Below are 14838 nucleotides of genomic sequence, written 5' to 3'. Positions count from 1 at the left end.
TAAACATGATAATTATCTTTTATTTTATGCTTAGAAAAGTTTTGTTCTAATTTTGAAAAAAAAAAAAAGTTCTTTAGCAGAAAGCTATTAGACCACTGAGAATTGAACACCAGCGCATGTGGTGTGTATTAGAGTACTGTTGGTAATTTTACTGCTGCTAACTTAAAATCCTCAAGGGGGAGTTAATTACAGGAAAACCATTCTAAATATCAGTAAGCTGCATATTTTCCATGACAAGAGGTTTTTCAGTTGAGGTTGAACAATTCCAGAATCTGAGCTTGTAAAAATAAGTAAATAAATAAATTAAAGTGGGTGTATGCATGCATACCTATAGTACTTAAAATTTTTTTCATAAACTTATTTAATTCAAAAGTTACTGTGTTTTAATGTTAGTCAGCGTGATGAGAACATATTTTTAAAAATTTAAATTGTAATTGGAAAGGATAACAAATTATATTTTAGGATTCATTTAAATGATTGTGAATTTATTTATTGAGTTATTTTAAACCATTGCATATTGCCACTGGGGACTCATTTTTTGTAAATATTTGCAGATTAAAGGTTTTTCTTCTTTTTCTTCTTTTTTTTTTTCAAATAAGCTTGGTGTACTTCAGAACATGTATGGCAATAATCAAAGAAAGTAATGAGCAAGGTGTTGAACTTAGTTGTTTCTGATGTGTTGGCATATGTTCATCAAATTTAGGTTTGGAAATGAATATTTTTTACTCATTACTTGTATATTATGGTTCTGATTTAACCTTTTAAAATGCACTATGAGAAATATAATAATTAGTAAATAAATTAATAAGTTACATATACATTCGTATTTGCAGTGGTATTTTCATTTTCTTTCCCTTTCTTATATCTAAGAGCTAGTATGGCATGGTAGTTAAGAGTCTAGATTCTGGCACCACACTGCCTGTTTTTAAATCCTGACTCCAGTTTGTCATAAGATGTATTACCTTGGGCAAGTTATGTAACATCTCTGAGCCTGTTTTCTTATCTGAAAATGAGGAATTAGAGAAGTTTATGAGAATTAAATTAGTTAAAAATGTAAAGTATTTTGAATACTTCCTGGCACATGGTAAGGCTGTGTAATATTAGCTTTATTATTAATATTTCTGCTTTGAAGAAGGAATTACAAATTCAGGAAATGAAGAGAATGCAGCATACTGATTCTGTACTAAAATCTAACTGGCAATTACTAATTTATTATAATTTACTTTATAGGAAAATCTAAAAGATAGTGCTTTCTTTTGCAATTTCTCAGTGCCCAATGTATTTTTAGTAAAGTTGATAGTCTATTGGAAAAGATCTTGTTTGGGCTAAGGGCAGTGTTTTTGTTTTTAGTGTAAGGATATATAAATACTTGAAATATAAAGTGGTATAAAAGCACACTCTTATTTTCCTAAAAATGAATGGTTAATTGGCGTATTTCTTTGTAGCTTTAAAAAAAAAAAAAGGCCATTTTAATTAGACACATTAATCTTTTCAAATATTTATCGAGACCTTCTTATGTGTATAGCGTACTATGCTATATGAGGGGATGAAAAAAAATAAGATTTTATTTACCTATAGGTTGTATTCAAAGCTAAATAAAGAAAACTTCTTCTCATGACTTTCTTATTTAATAGAAAACTCCTGTGTTCTTTTAAGTAGTGCCATAAACATTGTATGTAAACCGTATACTTGGTGAATTCACAATAAATGTGAAAAAGAAAAAAACCTTATACCTTCAACATTATCCATGAACATACTTACTAAACCCAAAGAAGCTTTCATCTGCCAAGTTAGTTAACCAGGTAACACACATGGTATTTTTTTTTAACTATTAGAATAAATTATACAGATATACATTAGTCATGTTACTGCAAACTGACTGCTTTATCCTTTCTGGGGTTTGGGCCTTATGCCTAGGCAGAAACTGCAGTTGAGCAAAAAGCCCAGCCATCCGATTTCCGTATCAATAGCTGCAGACTGGTGGATCAGGTGCTTTACTAAACTCTGGGATTCATCTAGCTGAAAACCAGGAATGTCAGAAGAGTAGTGAAGATTCTTAACTTTCCCTCATGTGACACCATTTAAAAAAAAAAAAAGTTAGGAAAAGATACACACATGAGCTTTTACAAATCACAATCCAGAAGTTAGTATCTGCTTCCCTGCTTTTCTTAGGGAGAAAGCTGCTCAAAACGACAGACCGGAGTCACCCTGGAGGGATGTGGGGTTCTGAAGGCAGAGTTTTGAGTTTCAGTATTTCCTCTTTTCTGTTGCACCTCTGCTCCCCTTTCTGGCCTATTGTTGACTTATAGGTGTTCTGCAGAGCTGCTTCTTCACTCCCTAGATTTGGTATTTCCTTTCCTTCCTTCCTCTTGTAGCTGCTGCCTTGTCACAGTGCCTGAGACTCGGTGGTGCTGCTGTTCTCCACTGGCTGCTCCAGTTCAGGCGGCTTGAGGCCCCTTGCCTACATGCCTCTCATCCTGGTCTTTCTGTTATGTTTGCTCCCCGGTGCCTTAGTCCTTTCGTTTAAACATGCAGAGGAGGTAGTGTTTGTGCCTCCACTTAGTTTCTACACTGCCTTGCTTTTGGATATTTGTATAAGAGATTGGGGGGAGGTGGTAATTGTATGTGTGAAAACGTGGGTCAGGGCAATGTGAAGGAAGGAAGCAGGGAGAATGGAGTAAAGAAGAGAATGCAGTTTCTAGGAGCTGCTGTAGCTTTATTAGTGTCAGATATGGCTTCAGTGTCTGGGCCTAAATCCTCATTGGCTGTAAGTCTCTTAGCTTTGACCCTTCACGCTTTGTATTTTCTCCCACAGCCACTCCTCAACCATTTCAAAATCTTTGTCAGTATTATGTTATTCAGAGATTCATTCAATCAGTCCTTTTTATTTTTTGGTGTTAAATAGATACTGTTTCCAAAACTAGATTCTGATTTTTCCTATTAACGAATTCCACATTCCTCTACCACTCCCCAAAATGCTGCTTTTGAACCTGCTTCTGCCTGAACTGTACTAAGTAAATAAATGGTTTCATGAGCAGTGCAGGGGGCAGATTTAATGGGATTAGGGTGCTTGTTTGGGGTAACATTAGACTAGGTTGGGGGATTGAGTTTGTCAAAACAGGCGTGTGTGCCATCCCAATCACTTTCCCCACCATGGGAGACTCACTGTGTATAAAAGATAGATCATCTTTGGCCACCTACCCTTACCTCAGCCCCTACCCCTCTGCCAAAGTGCTCTTCCCACAGCTGATGGACAGCTTTGTTTCCTTTTCATTCCAGCCGCAGATGAAGATATCCTTGCTAAAGGAAAACAGTCCATCAAGAGTCAGGCTTTAGGAAATCGGAACTCAGAAAACGAGATCCTCCTGGAAGGCGACGACGATACTCTGTCATCCGTGGATGAGAAAGATTTAGAGAATCTTGCCGGTAAATTCAGTGGTTGTGCAAATATTTCAGCTAGCTCTGGGACAATAAGCATCTAATTGCTTACTTTTTTCAGCTGTGACCACCAGGACTACCAAGCTTACACCCACAAGTACATTATTTAGGGATTGTTTTTGTTCTTCCAAACATTTTTCCCCTTATCTTTTATAGTTTCTACTTTATTTTTCTATTCAGTCTCCTAATCCTCCTCATTTTTTTCTTTTATGAATAATTTTCACTGAAAAAGAAAAAAGCTTAAAAGCAGCAACAACAAAACAAAATTACTTCATCCATCCCATGAGAGTTACCAAATCTCTATAAAATTAGGACCATAAGTAAAATTCTGCCAATTATTTTATAAATAAAGCTTGGGGGCAGATGAGCTATTTGCCTTGATATGCAAGTCTTAGTGATCATGCTACATATGCGTTTAACTCTCTCAAAAAATCACTTCCAAGAATGCCATGGCATTTTCATAAGATTCACATATTTTGCTTGATGTAGAAATTTTTATTTGCACTCTGCAGATTCTCAGTTTTACTTCCCTTATGGGAAAAATTCTCTTGTTTAGCCTGAAATTTTAGTTGTTCATTAAATGGCTTTTTTCTTTGATCCCATGGCTCTTTCCTTCAAGGAGGAAAGTCTGAAAGATTCTACAATTTCTATAGGTGAAAATTACATGTGTTTCAGTTTGATAATATTAAGAGAAAAGGCATTAAAAATCATTGATGTGGTGATATCGGCAATGTGTACTATCATGCAACTTGATAATAAAAAACAAAAGTAGAAGATGGTGTCATCTCTCACCACTGGAAACTTCTCTGTAAAGTAAAATAACATTAATTGGTGGGAGTAGAGAATAAGGTGGATATGGCTATTCTCTAGTCTTTTCCTTCACATCCATTTTCTTCTTTATTTTGCTTCTGTTCTTGCTACTAGTAATACATTCATACAGTAATAGAGGTGAAAGGGGAGTTTAATTATATAATCTTGACAATGGCAATAGGATTAAGAAGTAATCCACACTAATAAAGTGGTGTGGGTTAGAAATGAAGTGGAAATTGTCAGGGGTCTTCTGTAGGACCTAGGCTGCCCTAGCTCCTGCAGCTGTCTGCTTACCCTGTAATTGAATGTCTGAGAGTGATTGAAAAAATGTTATTTCTTCTCAGTATTACATGCTAATGTACAGAGGGCAAAAGGAGACAGCAAAAGAACACATAGCTGCTTATTTCATCCATTTATAGGGATGAGCTTTGGGAAATCATAGCTGTTCTGCAGCTATCTGCTACCCATCTGCAAACACAATGTATTTGTACATTGGGAATAGAGGGCAAAACCTGCTCTGATCTCCACAGAGCATCCCTTCTATTGTCCTACTGGCACACATTAAGATTGATGTGAGATTAAGGACCATCACCCTTCTAACAATCAATGGAAATGTCAATTCATCTGAATTTTGAAACACTTATTCACTCATTGATTACCTGAACCAGGCGCACCTTGTTTATAGGCACTATATTAATTCAGAACTGTAAGTGCCAATCTTCTCTTTTGCTGTTTTCTTCCCCATAGGATTTATACAATGAGGAATTGACATGGAATTTTAAATTCTTTCTGTATCTTTCTTTACATAAGTGTATATATAAAGTATATGATTATTATTTTTAGTCCTTATTTTAGGTTTAGCTCTAATATATTTTATGCTGTTCTATCTGTAGTGAATCTATTGTTTTCAGTAGCAGTCTGATTTGTCTCTTTGATAAGCCCTGTGGAGATTTGATTATTCCAATAAAAATTCATTCACTTGGAAACCCACCCTCCAGCTGTTTATTCCCAAAGTCCCTGAACTACATTTAGAATATTAGATTTGGAAGCATTGAACAATATTTAACAGTGGAAAGGAAGACTTAGAAAAGAAGTATTTTTACAGTTTTTCATGGGGTAAAGTTGTTACAGAAGAGGGTTTGTGTCAACCTGGCACAAAATCTTTATCAGAGAATACGGTTTAATGTTTCCCACTTCCTTAATAAGCTAGTGATCTTTTTATAGTCATGCCTCAGCCAAACTCTAAGCTAAATCCTAGCCTTGGAAGCCTATTGAGGTCTCCTTGCTCCTGGTTGTTGTTCCATGTTGTTTGATAGCCTGAGGCTTGTTTTCTAAATGGAATGTGGATGGACTTATTTAGGCAGAGCCCCCATCTTACCTAGAAATTAGACCAAAGCTTTGCAGACCCCTTGTAAAATAATTGCATCCTAGTTTACAGTTATCATTAACTGCCTGTTACAAATCTTATAATGTGAGAATCCTGACTTTGCATTTTCAGAGGAAGATTTGGGATAGACAGAACGTGTAAGTGTAGAATGATTTGGCATGCAGTTTAGTATTAGAAGTGAGAATAAAAAATTACATAAAATTTCTGGTCAAATTTTATTTTTTGAAAAATGTCATTCCAACTTGTGCAGCTTGTCTTTTCCTTTTGGCAGGTCCTGTTAGCCTGAGTACACCAGCTCAGCTTGTGGCCCCCTCTGTTGTAGTAAAGGGGACTCTTTCTGTCACCTCTTCTGAACTCTACTTTGAGGTGGATGAAGAGGATCCTAACTTCAAAAAAGTCGACCCCAAGGTGAGAAGATGAGGAAGGGGTTTCATTTTTTTTAGTGATGGGATGGTGACTACTGTTGGGTAAGATTGGCTTTGGTAAATCTGACAGGCTTAGTTTGAATTTCTTGCTGAATTGCCTTGGCTTATATACAATGCAGTTATCTTTTTTAGCTTATGATTCCCTACTAGTTAGATTATTGAAGCTCATTTAAATTCAGAAACAATTTCTACTTTATTACATTTATCATTAGCTCATGGGTGGGGGAGGGAACCTTAGGGAATATCTTCTATAAATATATTTTGCCTCAAAGGGTCCAGGGTGAATTAAGATACAAAATTCAGTGAGATTGAGAGTGGAATTATTTTGTTTAGCCTTTATGTTTTCTGGATATGATATCAATATATCACCCTCCTTGCATTGTCCCCATGACTTACTGCTCTGTCGTGTATGCAAGCATGTTTTGTGTGTGTGTGTGAGATACCTCTGTTTCCCATTACCTATAGTAGATTTTACAAGGCACTGTGTAATTTTCTATTCTTAAATGAAATGTGATTTCCCCTTTAAAATGTATTTCTTGGCAACTTTATTTTTACTAAGAAACATTTGTAGCACAGTCATAAAAGCCAAAATTAGGTTTATTTCATGAAAGAGAAGGATAAATTTGCTCTGAGAAGAAACAGTTTCTTTAAAAATGGGTAAAATAAGCAGCCTCATTTTAAGAAGAATAAGGTAGAAAGATAAATAGTTTAAAAAAATGAAATAATTTATTTTATAGGCTGATTATGTGTGTACACACACTCATACACACACATTTTGAGTTTATTGGTAGGAGTTCCTTTGGTTTTGTAATCATGTGAATTATTAAATCTTAAGGATTTAGAAGTATTTCAAAATATCTCTTGATGAAAATGTTATGATTTTATTAAAAACTTTACAAATCATTTCTTATCTTAGGCATATTTCCAGCACTCTGTTTTAATATTGCTGCCTTAAAAAGACAGGACTTGGTAGACTTTATGGCAAGAAGACTACGATGGAACTGATTGTTTTGAGCTTGATAATTCAGCTAATCCAATGTAGAAAAAACTTTAATTCTGAAATTATATCAGTTAAGAAGTTTTTCTACTTTGTTGCATGGCTGAAATGTCTGAAAATGTATTTTAGGTTTTTTTAGGAAAGGAAAGGTTACCAAAATAACTCAAACTCTCTGATTCCTGATAATTTCTGAATTTAAGAGAGGCTGGGATTTAATTTAGAATATTCTGAAGCTTTTGGGCACACATGGCTTAAAGTCTAAAATTTCATTGAATTTTAAGGTGTCTAATGAATTGTTCTCAAAATTAGAACATCTGTCAATCTTTGAGATTAGGTTCTTTGAAGTTATTTGCTCCTTTGAGGGAAGTTATAACTTTTATTTTTGTCTGATCTTATTTTGTGCAGCATCATTAAATTAGTTTTTTCCCTGTTGATTGTAAAATATTGAGAGCTTTTGGCCTAATCATAGAAATGGTCTTATACCACTGCAGTCTGCCTAGTATTCCAGAAATCAAAACTTCTGCCAATTTACATTTTTAAAATTTTTCAGCCAAATTATTGGAAAAAAATTTAATTTTGTATAGACATTAGTGCTTTAAGGTGTTTTGTAAACATGGACATTTATGTTGCCACTGTGTTTTTCTTTTTCCTTTTTTGCTGATACCTGCATTAAATTAAATAAGAAAGAAGAAAAGATACTGAGTTAGGGGTATTTTTGTTTCTTCTTACCAGGGCTTAAAAATGCTTTCCAAGAATAGTTCAAGGGAGATAGGTGTCTAATGCTGTAAATAGTTTTGTGAGTTTTAAGATACCATTTTAATCTTCTTCACTAAACACTGTTCCTTGAAATTATTTCATGCAAATGTAAGCACTTACTGCTTGCTTTGGAAATAGTCTTAAAATTGAGAACATTTTCCCCAGACACAAAATTGGTTTTTATTATTTAAAAGAATTAGTGTATTTGTCTGAACCACTTAGTATTATGGTGAGTTTGTTCTACATCTATAGGAAGAGGGGCTAGAAAAATAGATAAAGGTTGAAAGAGTGGAGATGATTTCAGAACAGATAAGATCAAAGTTTATATTTTTAACACAGGGCTATTTTTACCAGGGAATCTTACAACTTAAACCTGTTTGTCAAGTGAACCAGGCTTCAGACCCCTGAGTAGTTTTCTTGTTTTTCATCCATCTCTGCTATCCTGCTGCTCATCCTTCCATACACCCCTTCCCCCACTCAAACTTCTTCCTCTGATCTTTAAAGTTGTTTTTTTAGAACATTTTTCTCATTCATGGGTTTCCCAGTAAAGTAAAACTGGGCTAATACTAAGGATAAATTTTAAATATTAAAGGGTAACATCTGACATATATTCTGTACCTGTGCCTCACCATTAGCATAGCTAATGGAGTATATAGTTACCTCCAATATAAAGAAGACAAACCAATTCCTTTGGGATACTTTCAGTTTTACTAATTTTGTTATTTTCTGATCAGTTGTTTCTTGGCATTAAAAATAAACCTTTGTTAAAGTTGAAACATTCAAATGAATATATTGGATTGTTGCCTTAGAAAAGCAGAAGGAGGAAGGTACTTTGCTTTTTTGTAAATTCTTGAAACAATAATTTTTCTTTGGTTGTAAAGATGGTATTAAAACCTTTTTTTGTTTGAATTGCATGCAAGAAGCTTCAGAATAATTCTTGCAATTTGATAAAAATCATTATTATTATGGCATTGATAACTAAGCCATTTTAAAATTGAAGTAATTTCTAAATCTGAATTGTTCATACCATTTGCTGGGGGAGAGAAATATTTCTGTAACCATTTTATTCATTTTTAGTGTGGTTGATTTAATTGGTAAGCTTTTATTATTTAAAGCGTGAAGAGAGAACAAATAGTTGAAGGAGAAGTATCAACTGATTTTAAGTATTCAGAAAAGATTTATAAATATTTCTTTTGTATTTCAGACTCAGATTGAATGTTTTAAAATTATGGCATAAGAAACAATATATCTTCATTTTTAATGTGAAAATTTTTTTGTTTCAAAAATTAAGATAAAAATGTTCTTTCATAGTGTTTTCTTTTTTCAAATATGAAATAGATGTTACCTTTAATTTTAAAGTCTGCAGAAAAAATATATTTTACTTGAGTAAAATTAATATTTTCTCTTGTAAGGATTTTGGTGGGAACTTGTCCAGTTAATTCTACAAAAGGTGCTGTATTTTAAATTTTGCAAATCAGAGTTCAAATGGAAGCTCCTTGCATTTAGTTCCTCAAGTTCACATCTATACAGTGTAAGTTTTAAACTGTGATCTCACCTGCCTTCATTTAAGAACAATCCACAAGCAGTCAATTACAATGTAAAGTAATATTTTTATTACTGTTTTCAACAAGAGGGCTTAGGGTAGGGGTAGAGGTGCAAGAAAGGGAAGGGCACAATCTGACATTGGCACTGAGATACATTTAACATCAGTAAAACTTTTTTTAAAAGAAATTTTACATATAGTTAAATAATTTTTTCACTTGGTGACAACATTCAGGCAACCAAAAACAAAATGAGAGAGAGAGAGAGAGAGAGAGAAAGAGAAAAAGAGAGAGAGAAGGAAAAGAGGGGGGAAACTACTATACATTGATTTGAAAATGTACCTTGGGTTTCATTTTGTGGTGGCAAAGCCCGATTGCTTCTTTTGTGTGACCCTTTAAATTCACATTGTTTGGAAGAAAAATCACTTGTGCAAGAGCGTGATTTGTTTTGGTTGGTTTGCTTTCTTTTTGTTTGCTTCTTAAGTACTGAAGGTCTTCTGCCTAATTCCTCATTCTTTCAGGTGACTTACATAAAAGTTTGTGTCTAGAGTTTCTGCTGTATCGCTGAGTTGTGTGTTGTGTGTATGAGAGAGCACGCCCGTTTGTGTCGCTTTTCAAGCAGTCCCCAGCACCCTATAGTTTGTCCAGGCTTTTGGGATTGGTGAGAATTTCCCTGGCCAACCTCCAGGTCTGCTTGGCAGCGCTTTCCAGGGCCGAATGGGGCTTGCCCTGAAAGAGGTCGAGGTTGGGCAGAAAGTAGTGAGGGCAGCGGCGGCACTGCAGGCAGGAGATGAGCTGCAGCAGGATGCCATTGAGCCGGTCGCCCAGGCACGACTCGTCCCAGTCCGTTTCTCGCGGGTGTTTCTCGCATTCGTACAGCAGCAGCGTCTTCATGTGGTAGTTATTGAGCGGCTGGCCGGGCAGCTCCAGGTGGCGGTCCCGAAGGGTCTTCAGCACCGAGAGACACTTGTTTCGGCAGCCGCCCATCAGCAGGCGGTTCTCCGCCTCCCCGAACTGTAGTACCCAGGCGTCGCTCTCCGCCGAGCTCTGCTTGCCGGTCAGCGAGTAGCACTCCTTCGAGAGCAAGTTGAACCCTTCGGCCTTGACCTCCGCCACCCTGTTGGGGCCGGGCCAGGGGATGTGAGGCATAGGCCACTGTGCAGCGCTGCGAGGCCAGATCCCGGTACACTTGAACGCCGGAGTGATTTGCACCACATAGCGCTCCCTGATGCGCAACTTGACCTCACTGGTGTCGGCGATCATCTTGACCACATCCCGATAGCTGCACTTGTCCACTGCCTGGGCCACTAGCGTCTGGAAACGCGAGCGGATCTTACGCGCTGAGAGGTAGCCCGACGCTGTGATGAACTCGACCCAGAGAGACATGCTCCGCTTCCGCCCATCGCTCAATTTGAGCACCGCGCAGCCGGGCAGCGAGCCGTCGTCCACGAAGTTGAAGACGCCCATCTGGTTTAGGTAGAGCACCACCTCGAATTCAGTGGGCGAGATGACCTCAAGCCCCTCGTAGCGGGCATCGATCTCGCTCAAGGAGCTGATGAAGCGAGGCTCCTGCACCTCCACTTCCTTTAGCACGTCCGAGACCACCTTGCAGACCTCTCGGATGGTCTTGGCGATGGCCGCCTTGCGCGCCTGGCAGCGCTCAGTGTAGTATTTATTGAGCTGGTAAACCAGCTTGGCCTGAGCGGCAATCATGTTTGGGCACAGGTCCGGGCTGTACACCGGCGTCTCGCAATACGTTGAGGGATCCAAGGCTCACACGCTGGTGGTGGCCCTGCGGCTTTCGAAAGAGGCGGTGTGCTCTGGGTTAAGCCCCACTTTCACTCTTGTTTTCCACCTGGGCTGACCGGCCGAAGCTTTAGCCGGCTGGCTTTTTCAATTACCTCTTTCGAAATCCCTTTTCTTCTGCAGAAAATTAGAAAAAAGTGATTTTTGAAAAAGAAAAGTACTTCCTGGGACTGTTTTGCCCTCTCTTGGTATGCAAAATAAAGATGGGAGTGAGGGGGGGAGGAGGGAGAGAGAGAGAGAGAGAGAAAGAAATGGGGGTGGAGAAGGCGAGAGAGAAAAATTCAGGTTACCAAGAGGTTAGGTTTAGATGTCCACAGCCAAGATTGCCCAGAAATCTGGAAATGAAGTCTTTTAAGTGCCAAAGCAAATTTAAAAATAAAAGCGAAGCATTTAATGGTGCATTCTTAAACTTCTTTCCCAGGCTGGTAGGACGTCTTCAGCATAGGTGAGTGAGTGCCTCCTCCTTCACCCTCCCCCAAATGGTAGGTGAAGGATGTAATTAATGTTCAGAGAGCCACGTAGTGCAACTCAGTCCTTGGCACACTCGTGGATGTTTGCGGACTCCCCACAGTCTCAGCGTGTTAGTCGTGTCTCTTCTTAGGGGGTCGTGTTGTCGCAGTTTTCCTCTTTTCCTACTTGGAGGCGTTGTTTGGACTGGGTTGATTGGTTTGTAGTGGGTTCCTCTTGTCTTTCTCTAGGTGCAAACCGATAGAAGTTGTTTGATATTCATTTCTGCTTCGTAATTTATATTTTTGGCCCTCACAAAATCTATTTTAGTATAATGAAGTCGTTGCTTGCGTTGCATCTGGGGTGTAGGTATAAGGATTCAGGGTTTTTCTTCTCCTCCTCTAGGCTGCTTGTTACAGATTCCACTTTCTGAGTCGTCTCTCCCTGCTCCCTTCCGACCTTTCTCTCCTCTTTCCCTCCTCCCCTTTCCCCCTCTCCCTCGAGGTCTCTCTTGGCCTCTCCCTCTCCTCATGTGTTTCTCTCTCTCTTCTCTCTCCTCCCTCCCTCCCTCCTCTCTCTCTCTCTCTCTCTCTTTCTTTCTCTCTCTCTCTCTACCTCGCTGTTGCCTGGAGTTATTTAGTTTATGAATGGTCCCCGGGCCATCATGAGGGGGTGGAGCTTCAGTTCCTACAATCGCTATCCGAGCTGTCAGTGCTTTAGCCAATCCGAGAGAGAAGACAGGCACGCCCGGCGAACGGTAGCCACCACTGCACTTGATAAAGAAAGGGGGTAAAGAGAGAAGTAAGAAAATAGGAGGAGATAGTGGAAGTTAAATATTAGCACACATTTTACAGCCCCCTCTTCTTTATGCTCCTCTATTATCAGTTGCAAAGAAGAAATAGTCTATATAGAAGGGACTGTCCTGGAGATGGCTGGAATAACGCGAGGGAGTGTAGCAGTGGTTCAGAAAGGTTCACTTTTTTTTTTTTTTTTAATTCTATCAACATTGTGCAGAAGGTGCAAACTTTAACAAAATTACTTTGGCTTGAAGGCAAATGGGAGGAGAAAGGGGAGTCTGGGAAAGGACCTAAATTTTCTAGGGTTTTTTCCTCCTTTAAAGTCTTCTTCCCTTCTCTTACCCTCCTCTCTCCTTCCATTGTTGCCAATAGCCAGAGCAAATGCTGTATATATATGCACCAGTGGGGGTTGGAGTGGAAATAGTGTGAGGGTTTGTGACCATGAATCTCTTTTTAGTAATTTCGATATGCTTTTGAAAAACTGGGCAGGCAAAAACTAATCTAAGCACCTTGTTTGATAATTATTTCATAATTAAGATTCAGATATATTTAATAACATTATTTTATCATTAGAAGAACTAGGTACTAGAGAAAATATCTAAGTTGTGAGAAATGGTGCAAATTTATGTTGTAGAATTTAGTAGGCTATACTTTTAAATTAAAATACTAAAATTGTTTCACACTAAATGAAAATGAAGGGAAGTAAATGTGAACCTGAATTAAAGTTTTCTTAAAATGTTAATGTTGTAAATCTAGTTTTGAATATATTCTCAGGCTGTACAGAGTTTCATTTGTAAAATGATTTTATTTTCATAATTGACTCTTGCTTTTAAAAGACTTCACTTCTACAAAAATCTATAGCTATCCTGTTATTGATTACACAGATGGCTTCACTCCTCCCTTGGCATTTCAATGAAACTCATGCATGTGCCTTTAATATATGTATTATCCTTAACAAGCTAGTATCTTGTATCGTTTCCATACTTTCGGATGAAAAAAGCTGCAGCTTTGTTTCTGATTTGCTTAATATTGAGGATTTACGTTTGAAACTAAGGTGTCAGGATTCTGAGTCTTTTTAACACGTCAGGTAATTGGTATTATTTTTAGTTTGATTTGGGAGGTTATATTCCAGCCTTGGGTTATGCGCTAAAAATTAAAATCTATGAAACTCTTTGAGTGAAGACTTCGTTTTGCTAAACCTGGAGGAGCAGCTTTTGCAGAAACCCCTTGGGAGGGCTTGACTTGCCCTCTTAAAGCCCAACCAGGTGAACCGATTCCCTATGCAATCGGTTGCATAGGAAAAGGTAATTTCTCTCCATCTACTTGGTGTCTGGCACTTGGACCCCTTGGTTCCTTCTTACACATACGGTGCGGACCACAGGGGGCTTGTCACCCCTCCTGTCTCGTTATATTCCCTTTATAAAGAACATTTGCTTTTTTCCCTTAATCAACTCGGATTTATTGTTTAGGATTTGTTTTCAGTAGCGAGGAATTGGGAAGAATAATCCGAAGTAAGCGTACGTGAAACTCTGGGTCTCAGAGCTTTAGTTAACTTCTCCGGAGTGGCAGAGACTTGGGCGGCTCCGGCGCCAGCTTTCTTGGGGGAAGCAGCTTGCGTCCCGGAACGCTCTGCTGTTAAAGGATCGAGAGGAGCCGGGGCGCCTTTGGGGTTTGCGCGTAGGGGAAGCCCATACTCCGTCGCTACCTCGGCTGTTCCCCGAGAGGTCACACCAGCGCTCCGGGAAATACTGCTGGGCCGGAGGGCACTTCTCCGCAGGGAGTTGTGTGACCAGTCGGGAGAGGATCCGTAGCGGCTTCTCCCCCGGGCAGTTACTGGGCGGAGACTGGTGGCGGGGCTAGAGGGTGCGGAGCGTTCCCTCCCGGACGCTCGAGGTGGCCGCTTCTTGGTCGCCTCTGGTTCGCGAGCGGCTGAGACTGCGCGCGTGGAGCGGCCCGGCCCGCGACGCTCCCAGGAGTGTTTCGAACAGGCTCGAGGTGCCGGAGTTGTGCATCCGCAGGGCGGCCGTGCGGCCGGCGCTGGTCCGCGGGCAGGCGGCGGCGTCCTCTGCCCGCGCCCGCGCTCCTCGGGTGGGGCGGCCAGGCCGCGCGGCTCTTCGCGGCACCCCTCGCCGGACACCCCGCGCCGCCTCTGCTCCGCTGTGTGAGGCACGCCTAAGTTTTCGTACACCTTTGTCCCCGCGTGCCTCCACTTTACCTACCGAGGCTGAAGGATGATAAAACGTTACAAATGTTTTGATTTAAAAACAATTCATTACCAATTTACCCTGTCTAAGGTAGATACTCTCGTAAATAATAAATCAGTTAAACAAAGACGACTTTAATTTATGGCCGTAGTACTAATTAGAAACATCATTCCAGCAATAAACTTAAACACTTCCAGCAAATAATGCTCCCTCTTGCTAGTTCTCGTTCT

At 39.2% G+C, this 14838-nt stretch overlaps 2 protein-coding genes across 2 annotated transcripts in view; one reads left to right on the top strand and one right to left on the bottom strand.

Moving 5' to 3' along the window:
* LOC105822942 (lipopolysaccharide-responsive and beige-like anchor protein) overlaps positions 1-14838 on the top strand; it is a 587311-nt gene that overhangs the window by 258854 nt on the left and 313619 nt on the right. Inside the window, exons 14-15 of the mRNA XM_012660015.1 lie at positions 3280-3426; positions 5907-6043. Of these exons, the coding sequence (XP_012515469.1) occupies positions 3280-3426; positions 5907-6043 (284 nt within the window). The remainder of the gene's footprint in view (positions 1-3279; positions 3427-5906; positions 6044-14838) is intronic.
* On the bottom strand, positions 9404-12209 carry MAB21L2 (mab-21-like 2 (C. elegans)). Its single transcript, XM_012660062.1, has one exon. The coding sequence runs from the start codon at positions 11065-11067 to the stop codon at positions 9988-9990; it is 1080 nt and encodes a 359-aa protein (XP_012515516.1). The 5' UTR covers positions 11068-12209; the 3' UTR covers positions 9404-9987.

Source organism: Propithecus coquereli, unplaced genomic scaffold, assembly GCF_000956105.1.
Source record: "Propithecus coquereli isolate 6110/MARCELLA unplaced genomic scaffold, Pcoq_1.0 Scaffold65, whole genome shotgun sequence".
Classification (NCBI taxonomy): domain Eukaryota; kingdom Metazoa; phylum Chordata; class Mammalia; order Primates; family Indriidae; genus Propithecus; species Propithecus coquereli.
The sequence above is the reverse complement of the archived record's forward strand: the minus strand, read 5'-3'. Positions and strand labels throughout refer to the sequence as shown.

Bases quoted from the DNA above. Each gene is read 5' to 3' on its own strand.
- MAB21L2 (XM_012660062.1), bottom strand. From the start codon at position 11,067: ATGATTGCCGCTCAGGCCAAGCTGGTTTACCAGCTCAATAAATACTAC.